The 20203-nt window shown below is 57.4% G+C and overlaps 1 protein-coding gene across 5 annotated transcripts; it reads right to left on the reverse strand.

The window, feature by feature from the left end:
- Nucleotides 1-677: 677 nt before the first annotated feature.
- Nucleotides 678-19469, reverse strand: ZNF335 (zinc finger protein 335). Of its 5 annotated transcripts, XM_033839734.2 has the most exons (28): nucleotides 19231-19468; nucleotides 18310-18560; nucleotides 16737-16977; nucleotides 15730-15807; nucleotides 15176-15481; nucleotides 14957-15088; nucleotides 13935-14081; nucleotides 12393-12645; nucleotides 12123-12300; nucleotides 11353-11465; nucleotides 10415-10433; nucleotides 10167-10283; nucleotides 10019-10095; nucleotides 9776-9936; nucleotides 8821-9053; nucleotides 7805-7898; nucleotides 7593-7687; nucleotides 4881-5140; nucleotides 3831-3942; nucleotides 3366-3740; nucleotides 2461-2603; nucleotides 2220-2380; nucleotides 1978-2081; nucleotides 1807-1884; nucleotides 1506-1589; nucleotides 1352-1417; nucleotides 1187-1268; nucleotides 678-1094 (listed from the first exon to the last, which is right to left on the reverse strand). In XM_033839734.2, the coding sequence occupies exons 2-28, from the start codon at nucleotides 18508-18510 to the stop codon at nucleotides 967-969; spliced, it is 4038 nt and encodes a 1345-aa protein (XP_033695625.1). In that variant the 5' UTR covers nucleotides 18511-18560; nucleotides 19231-19468; the 3' UTR covers nucleotides 678-966. The 5 variants fall into 5 exon arrangements, with proteins under 5 accessions (XP_033695625.1, XP_019799392.2, XP_019799391.2 ...); XM_019943833.3 differs by having other exon boundaries at nucleotides 3366-3942; nucleotides 14957-15085; nucleotides 19231-19469; XM_019943832.3 differs by having other exon boundaries at nucleotides 3366-3942; nucleotides 19231-19469.
- Nucleotides 19470-20203: the final 734 nt, after the last annotated feature.

Below are 20203 nucleotides of genomic sequence, written 5' to 3' on the forward strand. Positions count from 1 at the left end.
CTCACCTTCTCATGAGCCCTGGGCCCGCACACCCAACCGAGGGCTCCGATATCTTACTAACTTCTCATCCTGTCGTCTCCACACCTGGGTCCCTGGTGGCCTCCGCCTACGTCCAGGAGGTCTGAAGGGTCCAGAGCCCTCCCTGCATCAATAATCTGCAAGCCCCAAACTCCCACAGCTGGTATCAGCTTCACTGATCCCTCTGGGGAGCAGAGGGCAGGTAGCTGTGTCGAGGCAGAAACCTAGATGCCTGCTGGCCCTGGAGCCAGCACAGTGAGTGGGCAGCCAGCTGTGTTTTCCAGTCAAGGGTCAGGAGGAAGAGCAGGTCAGAGGCACCTGGTCGGGGCATGTGGCCTCTGCAGGCACCTGGCTGTGCTCTGAGGACCTCTAGGCAAGGAGCCAGTGCTCCCCCGAGGCCGGGGAGGAGGCAGGGTCTGAAGGTGCTCAGTGGGGCTTTCACCAGCTTAGCCGTCTCTCCCAGTATCGGGCCTTTGCCCCGAGGGTCTGCCCTGGTGGGCCACTGTACTTACAGAGGCAGGCCAAGATGATGCACTGCGGGGCTGGGCAGCTTCCACCTCGTTCCCACCCTTGCGGGCCGCGGTGGGCTCCTCTTCCTTCCTAAATCCTTGCCTCGTTCTGGCTGCAGCAGCACGTGGACAAAGTGAGCTGGCCAAGGCTGGACTCTGGTCCCTTTATTGAGACTGAGGGGCCAGTGGGTCCATCCAAACAAAAATAAATCTCTCTCCCAAAGCCTGCCTGCAGGCTGGGGCCCGCAGCATGTCCTGGCTGGGGCCCACGGCTGTCCCCTAACCCCAGCAGCACAGGTCTGGCTCCCCAGGAGTGATAGGATGCTGGCTGCTCAGTATCTGGAGATCCTAGGTGGAGCAGCGAGGGAGTCCCAGTGGGCCCCCCCACCCCAAGCAGGGCTGGCCCCAATATCCATGGTCTTTGTTGGGCCCCTGGGGCTCAGTCATCGGTCAGGGTGATGACGTCGTACTCGATGCCCTGATGTTGCAGCTGTTGGATGTGTTCAGGCACTGCCTCCTCCGTGCCGAACAGGCCTTGGGCTTGGGCCATGGCAGCATCGGCCACCGCTGCCAGGGGAGGGGAAAGGATGGTGAGCCTGAGGCCCAGGAACTAGGCCTGGGCCCCAGGCCCCCAAGACCCTCCGGGTCCAGCCCCATACCTGTGACAGCTGAGTGTGCTGCAGCCTCAAGCTGGGCCTGTGTGACGAGCTGCTGGCCTGGGGACACCGGCACATACTGGATCTGGAGGAGAGCGGCAATGAGACGTGGCCTTACCAGGACCCCTGCCTGTGGCCCTGGCTCCACCTGGTCCCCAAGGGCCCTACCTGGGACTCCTGAAGGAACGGCGCCCCTTGTTCATACTGGATGTGTGTGATCTGGCCCTCCTGGACCTGGAGAGAGAGAGCCAATCCAGTTACTCTCCAAGGAGAATGTACACCCCTCTTCTCACTCCTCACCTGCGTCCCAGGCCTGGCCTACCTGGATGTGATGGCCCTCCGGGACCACGACATATTCCTGGGGGAGCAGGTGCTGGACTCCGTCCTGGGAGATGATGTACTGTACCTGAGGAAGGGGGGAGAAGAGGCAGGTGCTGGGGCCCCGCTCCTTGGGAGCTCAGCGAGGAAGGTAGAGCAGGGGGGTCAGGGACACCCTGTCAGCAATGGCAGCTGGAGGAGGAGTTTGGAAAGTACCGTTCCCCCAACCCCTTCCTGGGAATGGGGCCTGGAGGTTGGGGGGAGGAGGGTGGGCACTCAGGGCTGAGGTGGCGGCAGCAGCTCACCTGGTTATCAGATGTCACCAGGTGCTGGACCATCTGGCCATCTGCTGTAGTGATCTCTTGGATGTAGGTGGCTTCCTCCTGTCAGGGCCAGGTCAGCTCTAGCTTCAGATTTCTGTGTGCCCTCACCCCTGCCCATGACCTGCCAGCAGGGCCCCCAGCCCAGGCTCTCACCTGATCGGTCACTGTCTGTTCCTGGGCCACAATGATGTGTTCCTGGCCCAGTGCCTGCTGTAGCCGCTCTGGGCCCAGGACCCCGTGACTGGACTGGAGTGCAGCTGGGCAGAGAGGGGTGGACGCTCGTTCAGGGGCTCCAGGGGAACCTGAGACGCCCTGGCCCCGCCCTGGTCCAAGGGTGCCTTCTGGGGCAGTGGCTCAAGTCCTTTGTCCACCCCGGGGCCCCAGGCGCCACTCACTGTGCAGCGTGGCCAGCGTCTCGTCGTCACTGTTCAGGATGATGGTCTGGGTGGGGGTCTTGGTCTGGGCCGGGGCCCGCGTGGTCGGGGTTGCCGCCTTCCTCCCATCGGGACTGTGCAGCCGCTGGATGTGGAACTTGAGGTGCCCGTTCCGGTTGAAGCTGAGGGCGAAGGAAGGCAGCTCAGGGGCGGCCCCACGACGCGTGCCCGGCAGCCCCCGCCCGCCTGCGCCCGGCCTCACCGCTGCCCGCAGAGGTGGCACTCGAAGGGCTTCTCGTTGGTGTGGGTCAGCATGTGGCGCCGCAGATCCTTCTTGTTCTTGGAAGCGAAGCTGCACTGGTTGCACTGGTGGGGCCGCAGGCTTGAGTGCTGCGCCATGTGGGCCTGCAGATGGGGCAGTCGGGGCACCGGCTGGGTGAGGACAGATGGCTCCGCACGGACAGGGGAGCCAGGGACCCTGACCTCAGGCGCGGTGGATGTGGGAGGAGCTGGGTGAGAAGTACCAGCCAGGCCAAGGTCTGGCACTGCTGGGTGTTCGAGAGCCACGAGCTCGGTCGTGAGGCCGCTCGGAAAGCCCTGTGTCTGCTGACACTCAGCTCACCCCTGTGAGACGCACAGGCTCAAAGAGGGGCCTCTGAAGGTCGCCCCCAGCTCTGACACTCTGGGTTCTGGGCCCCGCTCCCCTCACTGAGCCACTGTGAGGATTCAGCACGCGCTCGGATCTGAGAACCGATGATTTTCGGGTGAACAGACGGAGTCCCCGGAACCGACCCCCGCACCTCCCTGGGACACTGTGCCCTCAGTGTTCTGGACGACTCGACTCTCCCCAGCTGCCTCACGCCACCGCTCCTCTGCTCCTGCAGGCCCAGCTCAGCCATCACCTCTGGGACATCCCCCCAGCACCCCAAGTCCACGTGACTCGTTCCCCATCTGTGCTCTGCTGTGCGCACTTAGTTCACACTGGGGACGCTGTCGGGTGTTAGTCACCACCTGGCGTGCCTCCCCGCCAGACTGAGCCCCCTGAGAGCTGGGGCCTTGCTGAGTCATCTCTGACCCCAGCAGGGAGCGGAGGACCTGGCCTGGGGGGGGTACTCAGTCCAGGCTTGTTACACAGACGGGTGCCAGCAGGGGGACGGGGGCACCTACCCGGACCTCGGGCCACTGGCGAGCGCTGAAGGGGCAGTCGGGGCACTTGAAGGCACTAGGCCCAGCGTGGGCCCGTTTGTGACTTTCCATCTCAGCTCGGCCGGGGAAGGCCTCAGCGCAGATCTTGCAGGAAAACTTCTTTGACGACGCAGTGGCTGCAGATGGTGGCGAGGGGGGCACTACCAGGCCCAGGGCTTTGCTGGCAGCAGGAGGTGGGGAGGCAGAGCCCTGGGGGTCCCCCACTCGGCGGGTCCTGGCTGGAGACGGGGGCTCAGGGCCGTCTCTGGGCAGCCCCCCACACTGCAGCAAGGGCCACTTGGCTCCAGAGGCCAGGGCGTCTGGACTTGGGAAGGAGATGGGGCCATGTGCAGTCAGCTGTGGACAGGCAGGGGAGCGTGAGGCTTGGAGGGACGGAGGGAGGCAGGAAGAAATGGGAAGAGTAGAGGTGGCTACCCCCAGCCTCACCTCGATGTGGTGCAGCTGGGTCCCGTCGGCGGCCATGATGAAGTGGGTACCAGCTTCTTTCAAGGTGTCGCTCACAACCGCGGCCTGGGCTGCCTCCCCGGGGGGCTCCTCGCTGTGGGCAGAGGAGCGGGGGTAAGGCAGCGTTCCAGGAGAGGATGGAGGGCCACAGGAGTCCCCTTCCCCAAGAAAGGCATCAACTGAGGAGTGACTGCCACCGCAGGTTGACCCCTGGCTCCTCCCTTTACCAGCCGAACCTCCGCTGCCTCTGCGTAAATGGCGACCAAGTGTCCAGAGATCGTCCTTCTCAGAAGCGGTCATCCCTGCCCCCTCGATGGGCATGCTGGGGGGTGGCGAGGTGAAGGGCTCCAGGGGTCAAGCCCAAGTCTGACCAGGTGGGGCAGGAGGAGAGGGCGAGTGGGGAGGCAGGGCTGCAAGGACCCACGGGCCAAGGGTAAAGGGCAGATGCTGAGAGACTGGGCTGCCCAGGTGCCGGCCCAGGGATTCTGACTCCCATCCCAGCTGAACAATCTGGTACTTGAATTCAGGGCTTCCTCAGACTGCCCAGGGGTTCAGCGAACATGCGAAACATAAACGTTTCTGCCCCAAACGTGCTCAGTGTAGAGAAAGCCAAGTGCAGCTGCAGGGCCTCCAATGTCGCTAAGGAGCCTGAGCTCGTTCCTAAAACGACCTCAGGGACCGTCCCATACAAGGAGGACGTGGGCTTTGGAACCACAGAGACCAGGGTCAGATCTACAGCCTGTCTGCCCTTAGGTGGGTTACTTCGCCTCCCTCCTCATTTGTAAAGAGAGGGAAACATGCATCTCGTGGGAATGCTTTAGGGAGGTCACGAATGTCACGTGCCCGGCACATCTTCAGTGGCTCTTGACCTCCTGAAGGGACACGACACCCCTACAGCCCAATTGTTTTACGTGTATTAGGAGTTTTACCTCCTGCCAACTAGGCTTGGGTGGGCGAGGTCCTCATCTGACTCCCCCCAGCACACCTATAAACGGCTGGGGGGGGGGGCGTCTCGCAGGCAGCAGATCTCACCTGTAAGGTATGCCAGGAGCCGATGTGCCCTCCTCCATGGTGGGTGCCGTGATGACGCTGTAGCCAGCCCCGCCAAATGGCCCAGGCGCCAGGGTGATCTGCTGTAGGTCCGGGGTGCCTAGCTGGCTCTCGGCGGCCACGCTGCCCCCTGGCTCTGCCATGTGGAGGGCTACCACTTGGGGAGTGGCACCTGCTGGGGAGGGCTGCCCACCAGAGGATGCGAACCCTGCTTCCACGTCCTCTGACTTCACCACAGCCACCTGCAACGGCACAAGTGGCAAAGGAGCTGGCGTTCAAGGCCCTTTTCTATCTCAGGGCCTCAAAGCTCACCCACGGTCTGGCGGGACCCAGTGCCACCACCACGTATTCACACGAGCCCAACTGTGTGTTCCTGGCAACTGGAAAGAGACTTAACGAGAACAGGCTAGAGCGTTACCACCCCCCAAGGGCACTGGGCAACGTCTGGAGACATTTTTGGTTGCCACAATTGGTTGGCACCTAGGGGGCAGAAGCCAGAGATGCTGCCAAACATGCCAGACGAGCAGGACAGCCCCTCAGCAAGGAGTTATCTGGCCCAAAGCGCCAAGGATAAGAAATCCTGAAGTAGAGGAACAAGTGGCAGACCGTTTAAGAAAAAAATGCAATAGTCAGAGTCTACCTCACATTCTACTCCAAAGCCTGCTTCAAATGTTTTCAAGATTGAAATGTAACAAATAAAACTTGAGACATATTAAGAGAAAATATGGATATTCCTATAATCCTTGGGGTGGGAAGCTTCCTAATCATGACAGAATATGTTAAAACCTACAGAAAAACAAACCATAAAATGAGATCAGAAAACAAAGAAGCTGGGGGCGTGGGGGGAGATGGTATTTAATAATTCACATAAGAGATAAAAAGTGGAGTTCCCACACATACAAAGAGCCCTTGCAAAGTTACACAAAAGAGATTAATAATTTAATGGAAAAATAGATACAGGGCACAAACATACATCAGAGAAGAAATAAAATGGTCTATGAACATAAAGAAAGAAACTCGATCCCTTTTGTGATCACAAAATTATAAACTAAGACCCTGACATATACTTCCATCACATGGAAGAGATTTATAAAAACTGATGCCCAGCGCTGGCGAGGCTGTGAGGAAGCACACGCTAGTGGTGGTCATGTAACTGACATAGCTTTTATGAGGTGTCACGCCTTGGGACCCACTGATTCTATTTACTTCTAGGAGGCTTTTTTTTCCCCCAACTAAAAAACATGTTTATGAGCACCCGAAAATGTATGTGCACTGAAGCACTGCCTTGAGTTAATGACAAGGAAGCCACCCACGCGTAAAGGCCTGACGAAATAAGCTTCAGAACATCCCTAGGACGGAATGACGTGGAGACGTCAGGAAGGAGTGGACGTGTGTGTGTGGCCAGGCTGTGCCTCACACACTGCAGAGGGAAGAAAAGCTAGGCTGCCTGTGAGCGCGGATGGCGTGATCTCATTTTTTAAGGATCAGGAGGTCTCTGTGTTAGTGAGCACGTGGACAAAACTGCAGAAACGCTTATTAACCTGTTAACAGTGGAGTCGGAGGGGAGGGGAGGAACCTTAAGGACTTTCACCTTCTGAAGAGAACAATTCTTAACGCTCATTTTGGGTTTCACAAGCGTATGTTTTTGTAATCAGAAAAACAAACCAACCAAAATGGATGATACTGGCATGAGAACGGCAAACAGAGCAATAGAACAGAACTTGTCTAGAAACAGACTCCTGTACCTGGGGGAATCCAGTGCACGATAAAGGGGATGCTTTGAGCCACTGGGGAAAACGGGAGGATTCGATTTATTGCACTGGACAACTTCTGGGAAAAAAGTAAACTTAGTCCCCTACCTTTCTGCACACACCAAAAGTGAATTCCAGGTGGAGTAAAAATTTAAGTGTAAAAAATGAAACCCTAAGAAGAAAATACAAACGAATGTTTATATAATCTTGAGGTGAAGAGGCCTAAGGATGATACCACAGGCAAAAACTATAAAAGCCTGATACGTTGAACTATCTAAAAATGTAGAATTTCTACACACCCCCAGATGCCACAAACTAAACCCTCTGAAGATTCCAGGTCCAACAGCAGGCTCCCCTCCACAGAGCGCTGTCCCCCAGCAGCACGTCACTGTTCCAAGCTGCTGGAATTCATCATCTCAAACACAGTCTCCATCTTTTCAAGAGGCTGGGAGATGGGAGGTGCTAACAAACCTCTCTCCGCCTTAGAGAATCTGGAGAGGCACGGGGGGAGGGGAGGGAGAAGTAAAGATGATGAACCTGGGCGAAGATGTGCTAGGCTTAAGGTGCACGGAGCATGTGAGAGGTCGGAGCTCAGGAAAGCCTTGGGAGCCTCTGGGCTGTGGGAGGTGGCGTGGAATGAGGGTGCTAGGCTAGATGGGAAGCTAGTTCAGCCTCATGGGCACGGGCAGTGCTTACTGCTCAGCATGGCGGAGACCGCTGGTGACTCCGGACAGCGGAGTGGGAGAGCCTCTGCCCTCCCGGGGCCTCCCTGGCACAGCGGTCCCCCTCCTCTGCGTCTGCCCACTGGGTTTCAGTGGATCTGTCTCCCACTGACTGGGAGCTCCCTGAGGGCAGGGCACGTCTGCTCCATCACTAGCCTCCGCTCCCAGCGTCCAGCGCAGACCTGGCACCACGGGTAAAGCCGGGCCGGGGAGGAGCTCACCTGCAGGGCCGCGCTGCCCAGCTCCCGCCGAGCACTCATGTTCAGCAACAGGTCCAAGGCTGTCTGTGTGGCCATGGCCGTCGACTCCTCAGCTCCTGGGTGGGTGGGACCTGAGCCTTAGAAATGGCTGGAAAACTGGCACCCAACGCCCTCTTCCCCAGCTTCCGGCCCCCACCGGCACGAGCCCTGCCCCTGCTCCCACCAGAACTCACCTTGCTGGTAGATGATGGTAGCACCACCCAGGGTGTCAGAACACAGCAGCGGGGGTGTCTCGGGTGACTGGAGAGGTGCTGCCTCTGGGGGGATCTGCGGGGTGGGAATATGGCCAAGTGTGACAGGGGGCAGGCTCAGATTCAAGTGCATTCACCAAGCACCTCCTATGTGCCAGACACTTTACAGCTATTGGCTTGTTTCATCTTCACCCTCTTCAAGATATTTTCAAGATATTTACCAGCTCCACGCAACAGATGAACTGACTAAGGTTAAGGATCCCACAGCCAGTAAGTAGCAGAACTGGGACTTGAACACATGACTATCTGACTCCAGAGCCTCTGTGTTCTACCAGCACATCGTGGTGGTCCATCTTTTGGGGAGGGGAGGGGAGGGGAGGGGGCAGGCAACATACTCAGCTACAAGACTATATTTCTCAGCCTCCCTTGCGGCTGGGTGAAGTGTGGCCCTGTAGTTAAGCAGGAGCTTCTGGTAAAAGTTCACGAGGAAGGTAAGACGGATAGATGGCGGGCATCATTTTTGCTCTTCCCCTATCCCTTCCTCCTGATTCTTGCCTGGGATGTGGCTAGGAAGGCTGGAGCTCCTGCAGCTATATGGGACCATAAGTCAATCACAAAAACGGGAGTCACATGCCTAGGACGGCTGGGAAAAAGTATCGAGAAAGCTTGGTTCCTGATGACTGATCAAGGAGCTGCCACATCAGCCCTGGGCTGCTGACCTCTGGACTTCTTTTACATGAAGACAATAATAAACTATCACCATAGTCAAGATACTGATATTTCCACGCTCTATTACTAGCACTGGAAAGCCACCCCTACTCTGAGATTAGGGTGACATATCTGTGACCTCAGCTGCTCTTCACCACAATCCAGAGAGGCAGGGGTCATTTCGCTGTACTCAGTGTGCCAGTGAGGATGCTAGGGCTGGGAGAGGCAGCATCACAGCAGCATTGCAGCCAACGCTCCTAACCCCCTTGTCTGCTGTTTGAGCTCATTACCTCAGGAGGTCCTGGGGAGCTGGGCGGAGGTCCAGGGGCTGCGCTATGCTGCTGCTTCAGCTCCTCAATCTGTTGCAGAGAGAAGAAGGGGCGACGGCGGGAAGGGGGCTCCTCGGGGTGGCGCCGCCCCCACTCCTCAAAGCTGCTTGCATGTCGGCACCGTACGTGCAAGCGGAGGTTCTTCTTGTGTCGCGTGCTGAAGTGGCAGTACTCACAGGCAAAGGGCTTGGCCCCTGCAGGCACATGTGTAGGGATGCTTGGGCTTGCCCACCCCCTCTAGGAAGCCTTCTGTGACCCCAAGAACGTCTCCAACTGATTCACTCCCTGCGATGTGTTCCCAAGCTCAGGGAAACCCATGCTCTGTGCAATTTGGTGTGCCAGGACAGAAACGAGCCAGGTCTCCCTCTGCGCTCACAGCCTTCCTCCGAGTGCCTATTTTCAAGGTCAGGTGACCACATACTTCTCTTATGACTCATCTCCCGAAGTGTCCCCCCAGCTCTCTTTCTCTCTTCTTCCCTAGTGTGTCTGCCAGAGGGCTAGGCACCGAGGAGGAGAAAGAACTAAGTTTTGCTGTCCATCTTCTGTGGGCCAAGATGTGATGCTGCTTTAGTGGTTTCCTCTGTCGAGGGCAGGGCCTATGTAAGGCCTCTCAAGCCCCAGTGCCCAGAACAGACAGGGCTCAGGGAACAAATGGAACTCACGTTTATAACAACCCCATGGTTGGTACTTCTGATTCTCTCCTTTCACAATTAAGAAAGGTTCAGAGAGCGCCAGCAACTGGCCCTGGGCCACACAGAGAAGAGCTGGCTGCGTTGGAAACTCAGCTGAGGTTAGAGTGATAGTCCCAAGGGGGATTCCCTGCAGTAGAAGGGCTGGGGCTGCCGAGGGGGATGAAGAGGACAGAGCTGAGCCTCCGACAGGGGGCTACGGTGTTTTGGGGGGTGGCTGGCCTGACCTGTGTGCTTGACGGCCACGTGGGACAGCAGGAAGTCCTCTCGGAAGGTGCGGTAGGGGCAAAAGCTGCACTTGAAGGGCTTGTCGCTGACATGGGAAAGCTGGTGGTTCAGCAGCGCCTTCTTGTCCTCACAAACGAACTCGCAGAACTCGCACTTGAACCTGGAGGTGGTCGGAGAGGGGAGAGCTCAGCGACAGGGCGCGGTGGGGAACCGCAGCCCCAGGGGCCTCCTCGGGGATGTACCTGCGGTTGGCGACGGCCTGGATATGCGTGAGCAGGTGCATCTTGAACGTGTAGCGCTTCTTAAAGGACTTGCCACACTGCGGGGGGTGGCGAGGCGGGTCAGACCAGGGAGCCCCCAGGCGGGCCCCCTGCCCCCAGCCCCACCCACCTTGTCACACATGTGGGGCTTCTCGGTGCTGTGAGTCTTCATGTGCTGCGTGAGTCTCTTCTGCATGGGGTAGACACGGCCACACACAGGGCAGGGGAAGGAGCTCAGCTTCGGGGTCTGGGAAGGGACAGAAGGGGCCGGGTGGAGAGAAAAGGGGAGGAGAGAGGGTGAGACCATGCCTCCTCCCCCACCAACCCCCCAGCCGCCCTCAAGCAGGCTCCCTTCCCGGCCTGGGGCCCCAGACTCACCGGGTCTGGCCTCTTCTTCCTGGGGGAGAAAGGCACAGCAGTCAGACCATCTTGTCCCCAAGCCCACCCCAGACCCTCCCCCGCTGACCAGACCCATCCTCGGCCCTGTCCTCAGCCCCAATCCAAGCCCCTTTCTCTTAGAACAGTATTCCCCCAATGGGAGTTCGCTGGGGAAAATGCCAAGAGGTGTGCTGTAAATAAAGTTTTGCAGTCAACTAACTTTAGGCACAGTGCATTCTCCCCCTCTCCCCCTCTCCCCCTCTCCCTCTCTCTCTCTCTCTCTCTCTCTCTGTCACAAAATGCATTTGCATTTTAAAGGCTCTGAGAAGCTCTGCAGGGAAAAGAGCTGTTGAACCAGGTTTTCAACCTGGTGTCCCTAATCTTATGTGGACGTAGAACTCCCCCTCCCTTTTAATTTTTTTTTAAAGAAACACCTAAAAGCGGGAATTCCCTGGCTGTCCAGTGGTTAGCACTCAGCGCTTCCACTGCCGGGGCCCGGGGCTCAACTTCTGGTCGGGGAACTAAGAGCCTGCAAGCCGCACTGTGATACTTCAGTGAACAGTCACTAGGCCCTTGAGGATCTTTGTTTTTCCACCCACTTGTCCTACGTCTGCCCTATCAGTGCCGTGAGAGATGGAGTATGGACGTGGAGCCTGGAAGACCTTCAGATCATTTTCTGAGACCCTTTAGGTACACGATTTCCTTTAATCACCTCAATAGTGACTGTCCCCAATTTACAAAGCTCGAAGCAGGAAAGAGACCAAATAAGGGACCTCTAGACCCTGACACTGCCCTGTTCTGAGCCAAGTGATCTGGGATGAATCGCCCTGCCTTTCCCCCATCTGTACTGTGCTGCAAAGGGGGCTGGCCCCGAGCAGGGGCTCAGTAAGGGGGAATCCATGGTTACCCTGGGCCTCCACTTCCCCACCCCCACTGACCGGTCCCGGCTATGCACGGCCGCGTGCCGGATGACGTCCTTCCGGTAGACACTGGTGTAGCTGCATTCGTCACACTTGTAGGGCTTACTGCCCACGTGGTTGAACATGTGCTCCTGGGAGAGAGGCAGAAGGACAGCGGGCTGGGGTGTAGCCTCCCTTCCTGCCCACCCGCCCTGTGCCTACAGCCGTAGAGGCGCCCCCTCCCCACTGCACCCTGGAACAACCCCCGCTCCCCACCCCTACCGCAGGGGTCCAGAGAACAACTTCTAGGTCCGGGTCTGAGGGAGGAAGCACTGTGCGCACAAAGCACAGGGGCTCTGGCCATCTGTGCTCAAGCTACCCCCGACCTCCACCCGTGGGCAGCTCTGCCTCACTTTGGCCAAGCCAAGCTGCAGTTTCCTGCGTCAGTAAAATGGGGCTCTCAACACCTATGACCTTGTTGGGCTACGTGAGATGATAAAAAGGAACCCCTTTCTTGAGACACGTTCCCGCCACCAGCTGGGAGACTTTCTAACACACTGAATTCGATTAAAGCAGTAGCACTGCCATCTGCCCGCTGTGGTGGTTGTGAGGCAAGTCTAAGATGATGTGACGCCACCATGCAGTGTGAGGCCTACCACAGTGTGCCCTCGGCCCAGACGCGCAACGACACGGGGCAGGAGGGTGACCGCGGGTGCGGTGATCTCCACTCCCCCTGGGGCCTTCTCCCATCCAGCGTCCCTTCTCCCCCTGCCCTCTCGCGCCTCCGCTTCCGCTTCCCTCGGCCACACCTTGAGCGAGGACCAGCGGCGGGAGCGGTAGCTGCACTGCAGGCACTTGAAGAGCTGGGGGTTGCCAGCCTCGTGGGAGTTGACGTGGAAGCGCAGGTCCTCGTGGGACAGGAAGCGGGAACCGCAGATGCGGCACAAGAAGGGCCGCAGGAGGGGTTTGGGCGACTTGTAATAGTACCTGCCAGGAGGGTGTTGGGGAGAGGTCTGGCTGGGCCAGGGGCCTGGCCACTTCCCCCTGCCCCCAGCCCTCATCTCCGCTTGCCGCCGTACTTGCGGTATTTCTTGCCGAGGAAGCGCCTGGAGGGTCGCCCACGGCGGCGGGGCGGGGCGTCGGGCTCGTCCTGGCAGGACGGTGCTGCGTTCTCCACATCTGACTGGCTCATGCCGGGTTCCACAGGGGGCCGGTTGGCCTTGCCCAGGGCCACCAGGCGTCCCGGGCCTGAGGAGCTGGGTGCCTCGGGGTCTTGTGGCTCCAGAGGGCTCTGTCCAGTCTGGGAGCTGACCAGAGGCTCTCCTTCCACACCTGCCATGGACACACCAGGACAGATGTGGACAGCTGTGCCAGAGGCCAGCCAAAATATCCTCCCCCACACACACCGTCACAGACCACTGATAGGCCCGTCAGGTCACGGGACAGACGCAGGCAGCCCATGGTTAGAGGGCAGCGTGGACATACGGCTCCTCCTGCAGCTGACGGGCTGTTAGCACAGCACGACTTAAATGGGACAGTCTGGAGCAGCACTGGGAGAGCTGGGACCTTGCGGCCAGGAGACCTGCGGGTAGGCTAAGCTGTCATCGACTTGCTGTGTGTTCTCAGGCAAAGCCACTCCCCTCTCTGAGTCTCATTTTCCCCGTCTATCAAATGGATATAATTGTTGCTCTAGTGACCTCATGGGAACGTTCTAAAGTCTGGGGAGCAACAGCAACACTTAAACACTGGTTTTCCCAACGGAGGCTGTGTAGTTGGAGGGCAGACGGGAGGAAGGGAAGAGACATCACCGCACACACTCGCAAAGCCTCTGACGTCTGAACATCTGAATGCGTTACCTATTCAAAAACACTAACAGCATTTCAATGTAATGTTTTAAAAATTCAAAATTATATGCCATTTTGTTTCTTAATGGGGTGCCAGGTTATTCAGGTGTATTCACCTTGTGAAAATTCACTGAGCTGTGAATTCACTAAGCTGATTCACTTAGCATACATGTGCTTTTCAACACATATACCTCAGTAAAAAGTTATTTGAAAAATAAGACTAAAAAAATACAACACCCACAACTGCATGTACAAAAACAGCTACCATGTATTTTTTCCCTGTCTATTTAAGCCTCAAAAAACAATCCTAAGAGGCGGGTGCTATCACCTCCATTCCTAATAAGGGAATGGGAGATTCAAGAGGCAAAGTAACATGCTCCAGGTCACAGCTGGTAGGTGGCAGAGCCGGCATTCATGCCCACGGCGGGTCTTTCCTGTCCCCGGCTTGTAATGCTCCAAGTCCGTGCTCCTCCAACATAGTCTCAGACCTCAGACTTATTCTCATTTTAGTAATAATTCTTAAAACTTATTAGTTCAGTTACAAATACTCAAACTTCTGTGCTGCGACAGCTTACCACGGAAAAGCCGTTTCAGAAAGCTAACTCTCAAGCTTGGTATGGGAGAGCTTTCCCCTTTACGAGGAGGCCTGCAGGTCACCCCGGTGGGATTGAGACATGCTACTCTGCAAGCATGTCTGCAAGGGCTCCATGGAAGCAAGCAGGGAACGAGGCCACCCCTGGGCCCCACCGCACAGCCCCACCCACAAGTAAGTCTCACCATCCAGGAGATCCGAGGTCTCCAGGCGAGGCAGCTTCCGGGGCCGGCCAGGTCTCCTGCGGGGTCTCGGTGTACTGGGAGTGGGGCGCTGGGGCCGTAGCTGCCGGCCCCGGGGCTCATCCTCAGCAGGGTTATAGTCGCTGTCCTCTGTGGGGACAGCAAAAGAAGGGGGGCATCAGCCTTGACCTTTCAGTCCTGACCCCTTGCCAGCTTCCCTGGAAAGAGGCCCACTTCCCTATCCCTCCCTGCCTGTTCCTCCCTTCAAACCCACCAGTAGTGCCTCCTCCGGGAAGCCCTCCTGATGTCCCCCTGGCTAACTGTGAGCGCCACTCTCTGGCCCCTGCAGTCCTTTCTCTGTACCTTTCCTAACACCTACCACTAGCTCAGATGGCACCTTTATGTGAATCAGAAAAAAGCACTCCTTCCTCAATACGCTTTACGGCCATTGTTAGAAAACAGCTGTCTAGTCACTCCAGTCTACAAAGCAGGACTATGCTATCCATTGAGGGAGCCAGTAGCTCCCTCACTAGCCATATGTGGCTACTGAGCACTTGAAATATGCCTCGACTAACTGGAGACATAAGTATAAAACACAACAGATTTCTGAAAATTAGTATGAGAAAAAGAACGTAAAGCTTACTAATAACTCTTTATAATCATTGCATATTGAAATAATACTTTAGACATAATGGGTCAATAAAATATATGACTGAACTTAACTTCATCTTTTTCATTTTACTTTTAACATGACAACAAAAAACACACGTGGCTTCCATTCTGTTTCTGCTAGACAAATGTGAACGTGACCCTCTTGGATACAGTACTATTTTTCAGCACGTGGCCCGTACAGCTGCACATAGAGCTCCTGGTCCCAGAGCTCCAACTCCTCTATCTTATGCTGGAGGCACTCGTGGCTGCGTGTGCGCCAGTTCCTCGTCCCTGGCCCTCCCTACAGGCCAGGGGGAGCTCCGTATTTGCAGATGTGGGTGTGGGTGACAGGACCGAAAGCCACGGTAGCCTACCTTCCAGGTCATCGATGGCGCCGGCATCTATGATGTCATCATCGTCCTCCTCCTCTGGGCCCTCTTCCTCCTGGGTCCTGGCAGAGGCACCCCACTTCCGCAGACGTCCCTTTTTTCCGGTGGCGGCGGCTGCTAGCGGTACAACAAGCTTGCTGCATCTGACTCTTGGCACCCCAGCCCCACCTGTGGAGGCGGCCAGGCAGGCCACCGTCAACGCACCTGGGCAGAAGTGCCGCTCCCGCATGTGGCGCAACAGTGTGGCCTTGGCGCTGCTCCGGTACTGGCACATCTTGCACTTGAACTGCTGCACCACCACCACCTCCATCATGGCCTCCAGGCTCTGCAGGTCTGGCTCCTCGGCGCCAGAACCCAGGCATGGCTGCGCTGGGGAGCTGGGTCCACCCTGTACCTCCTCAGGGGGCTCCAGGCACGTGGATGTGGACGTGGGGCCATCGGCTAGAGCTTCGATGGCTGCCAGGCTGTGGGCCAGGGTGGAACTGGACATCGGTGATGCCATGGGGGCCCCTGGGAAGGTGAGGGAATCAGAGGGGAGGAAGAGGAGGGGGAGGCTGGCCACGAGCTACAGCTGCCCCTCCCAGGCAGGCCCAGGGATCCAAGAACCCCACTCCTCAGCAGAGTAACAGTGGAGGAACTGAGAGGCCCAAGGCAGTGGAGAAGCTGCCAAGATCACACAGTGAGTGTACGGCAGAGCCTCCCTGTCCTACTCCCCCGCCCACAGCAGGGTTCCCTGGGTCTGGCGCCTGGAGTCTTACCATCATCTGGTCCCTGCAGGATCAGGTACCGTGTGGTCTCGGACCCACCGCCCTCAGCACTGGTCACGGTGATGCAGCCTGGGCAGAGGTGTGAGGAGGGGATGCACAGCTGATAATGACAACTGTCACTGCCCACACTCATTCTGACTCACCCGTGAGACTGTGAGTCCGCTGCCCCATTGCCCACTTCCCGTCCAGGGCAGGGCTGTTGAGAGGTCTGCTGTGTGTGACACGCTGGCCCAGCAGCCAGTCCACAGCTACCCACCTTTAACCATTAAAGGAGGACTGGCTTTTCAGGCCATCCCAGGGCTTTTCCAGGTGCTACAACCCTTACACGGATCATTATTAATAGAAAGTAGTTTGGTAAATCACGAGCACCCGCTCTGGAGTCACTGTCTGAGCTCACGCCCCAACACTTGCTGATGACAGCGGGTACATTAGTTTACGTCCTCTGTGCCTTGGCTTTCTCATCCAGACTGTGAGAATAACAGCATCTACCTTTTGGGGTTACCAAGAGGATTGATGAACTACTGCAGGTAAAGTATTTAGAAGAGACTCCAGTACAAAGTTAGGTGTCACTGTTTCTATATTTATTGAGTGCTTATCATATGCCAGGAACTATACTGTACTATCTCATTAAATCCCCACATTGGGGCTTCCCTGGTGGTGCAGTGGTTGGGAGTCCGCCTGCCGATGCAGGGGACACGGGTTTGTGCCCCGGTCTGGGAGGATCCCACATGCCGCGGAGCGGCTGGGCCCGTGAGCCACGGCCGCCGAGCCTGCACGTCCGGAGCCTGTGCTCCACAACGGGAGAGGCCACAGCAGTGAGAGGCCTGCGTACCGAAAAAAAAAAAAAAAAAATCCCCACATCGTTTACCACTATGAGACGGGGTTACTGTTTCCATGTTACAAACTCAGAGTGGTAAGGTTATCTGCCTGAGTCTGCACAGCTGCTTCTGCAGGGAAACCCTTATGGGGCAACTCTTGCCCCCTGTGGCCTGACTCACTCTGGATGAGGTCGGGCCCGATGGTGGACTCGATGATCTTGTCAATGGCTGAGCCGAGGTCTGAGGAAGAAGCCGTGCAGTCGGACACCAGCATGTTGGGGTCTGGGAGTGCGCTGGAGTGCACCAGGGCTGGGGGGCCACCTGTCACCCCTGCCACTGGCCCATGGGAAACAGAAGATGAATCAGGGAGGTAGCCATGGGGCAGGGGTTCTGTGCTGGAGCTGCTCTCGGATACCTCCTCCTGGGGGACGGGAAACAGGGGAGTTTAGGAGCCAGGGATGGGGCAGGGCAGGCTGCCCCCACCCTGGCCCAAGGACGTGGTAGGTGGAGCCACCCACAACCTCACCCCCATTGAGGACCAGTGAGAGAAACCCTCTAGTCACAGAGCTCCCCCAAGAACAAGCGCCAGGGTCCCTGGCTCTGGGCAGGTACAAGGCCCCATGTTTCCCACACCTCACACAACAGCCAGGTGAGGCTATTCTCGTCAGGCTTTCAAATAAGCTGCTCCCTCTGCCTGAAATGCTTCCTAGCATCACACCGTGGCTAACTCCTACTCAGCCTTCTCACTGCCATTCACCTGGTACCTTTCCTGGGAAGATGACCCTGACCCACAAAGCCAAGTTAGGACCTCTCCATCCTCAGTGCTATGGTCGCCTGTGTCCCGCCATCACATTATGGTTCACTCTGCAATGTTAGGTCTCCCAGGTCAGACTCCATAAGGGCCAGGACCGCATCTCTCGTCTCCTGCTGTATCCCCTGGGTCCAGCACAAGCTGGGCACATGCTAAGCCCACCTCTGCTGAATTAATAAAACCCCTGGACCCCAAAGTGGGGGCTACTGTTGTGCACCTCTATAATGTGATGTCCTGAAAATGATCACTATCTTGCAGACAATGACAACGGTAGGGCTGATACTTATTGGCTGCTTACCATGTGCTGAGCCCTGTGTTAATTGCTTTGCATATATTAATTCATTTAGTTCTCAAAAAAGAGAAAAACCTATTGAGGCAAGTATATTTATTATTCCCATTCTATAGATGAGAAAACTGACAGCTAAAAGTTTGGGTGGCTTATCTAAGATCACAGAGCCAGGAGGCGGCAGAGCCAGGAGACTATTTTACAAAGCGTTTCCAAGAAAATGTCTGGTGGTTGCTCACAACAGAGCACCCTCAGGAGTAGGTATTTCTGCTCCGTTTTAAAGATTGACGACCGAGGTTCAAAGAGGTGTCCCAGTGAATCAGTGGTACAGCCAAGACTTGAACCAGGTCACCTGCATCCCAAAGAGTGAGGACAGTGGGTAGTGCAGTGGTTCAGCCCACAGCCTAGATTTGAATGCTGGCGCTGTGTCTCAGTTTGCTCCTCTGTGAGATTTGGAAAACAGTGGTATGTGCTTTACAAGGTATGAGACTTAAATGAGAAAATCCACGCAAAGGGCCTGGCATGGTGCCCGGCTCACAGTAAACCATAATCAAATATTAGCTATAAGCAAGCCTTGCTGGCTTCTTCCCCTTGGCCGCCAGGCACTGCTGCCTGCGGTCCCTGCCACCACCCACGCCGGCAAGCAATGTCCATACCAGAGAGCTGGTGCCGCGGTCCGAACTCTGCCCCACGCCAGAGTCGTCGGCCTCGGCTGGCCCCGAAGCGGCCGCGGCGTCGCTGCTGTCGGCCGACACGGCTTCCGAGGTGCCCACACCCAAGCCGCTCTCAGAGGGCTCCTCGGGCCGGCCAGGACCAGGGGCCGTGTCGCTACTGCTCTCCACCTCGTTCTCCTCCATCGGCTCGGGGGGCGGTCTGATAGGGGGGCCCAGGGTCCGGGGCCTTTACTCTGCGAGAAGAGGTGACGGGGGCTGGAACAGGTGGGCTTCATCTCGGGGCCCCGCGGCGCACGCAGCTGCGCCCATATGCCCATTTCGCAGATGCAAACACTGAGTAGCCGACGGGGCGGGGCTTTCTAGTGTATTGCGAGGGGAGCTTCGAGAAAACAGGACCAGGAAGCCTTGCCTCCCAGTCTCGGGTCCTTCCCCCATCCCCGGAGGGTGGTCAGTGGCGGGTAATCTTGACCCTTTGCTCCTCCCCTCCATGATTCCCGCAGAGTGGTTCACTCTACGGGCCGCGGCCGGGCTCAGTGGCTCAGCCCTTCGGTCCCCCGAGTCCCCCCGGGTGCAGAGTCGGTGGTACAGCCCGCAAGCCCCCTGGGTCAGCGGCTCGCTCCCCCCTCCCCTGGTTCCCGTGCGGAGGGGGCTGACAGCGACGGTCCCGGGGCCTGGAGACTCGGGGCTGTCCCCGGCGCTGCCTGCGCTCCAGGCCCGACGCCATCTTGTGGCGGCTCCGGGTTTCCGCTCAGGCAAGTGCGAGAGCGACTAAAGGGCCTGGGACCCCGGGGCCCTGTTCGGACAGCCCCGCCGGCCCGGGACCTCTCCACCGGGTATCCCCGCAGTGTGGCCCCACTTCACGGCAGGGTGCAGTGGGGCGACCTGACTCCACCCGACGCTCACCTGACGCTTTCGTAGCCGCGTTTCTCTCCGACTCCGGCATCGACGAAGTCGCCATCCTCTTTCCCCCGCTGCGGAGGGACCCATCGGCCTTCCGTAGGCCGGGACTACTTCCTACGCCGGCCCGGAGAAAGACAGGCTTCCAGTGTGCCGGAAGGTGGCCCCGAGGTCTCAAAACCATAATAGAGTTCTCAGAGAATATAGGATTTTACATGTCTCCTAGTATGGGTGACGGAGTCCTCTGTGGGTTGAGAGCTACTTTCTCTCCGGCGGAGGAATACATAGGAGTGGCTACGTGACGTCACTGCTGGGTCCCTTCCCTGGGCCGCAGGGCTCCTTCCCTGGGCCGCAGGGCTGGGCGCGGCTAAGGCTGGCCCCACGTCCGGGGGCGTGGCTCCCAGTGGCCTGACCACGCCCTTCCCGGAACAGCTCAGAAAAGCGTGAAACTGGGATGTTTTGGCTTGGTGGGAGAGGAGTAAACGTTATCGGTCTTTTCGCCTGGCTTTCAACCGATTATTTTACGCTCTCATCGAACCCAATCAAATCCTTCCCGATTAGGTTTGACGTGTCCTGGGAAGAGGGGAGCATATAGTCCTTGTTTTACCGATGGGGAAACTGAGCCCCCGAGATGGGAAGTGGCTGGTCCAACGTCACATCAAGTAAAAGGACTTGGAATGCAAGCCCCGATGGCTGGAGTTGGGGGAATGGAGAAGCGTCAGTACAGGGCCCTTACTGAGCTCTGTACACGTATTTGTTACATAATAGAGCTGGGAAGTCAAGGCATTCTCCATAGACTTCCTCTGCTCAGTGTAGATGTATTAAAGGCCTGCAGTCTTTCAGAAAGGTATGACCGTCCTTCTGATGCCCGAAATGCCACTTTTGGCAACACCCTCTGCTTAAGCCTTTTTAGCATTTTGCGCAGGAACCTGGCGCCCCGGTTTGTCCTGAAGTCTCTTTGTTGCATAAGTTGTTTTCG

The sequence above is a fragment of the Tursiops truncatus genome, chromosome 15, assembly GCF_011762595.2.
Source record: "Tursiops truncatus isolate mTurTru1 chromosome 15, mTurTru1.mat.Y, whole genome shotgun sequence".
In the NCBI taxonomy this organism is placed as follows: domain Eukaryota; kingdom Metazoa; phylum Chordata; class Mammalia; order Artiodactyla; family Delphinidae; genus Tursiops; species Tursiops truncatus.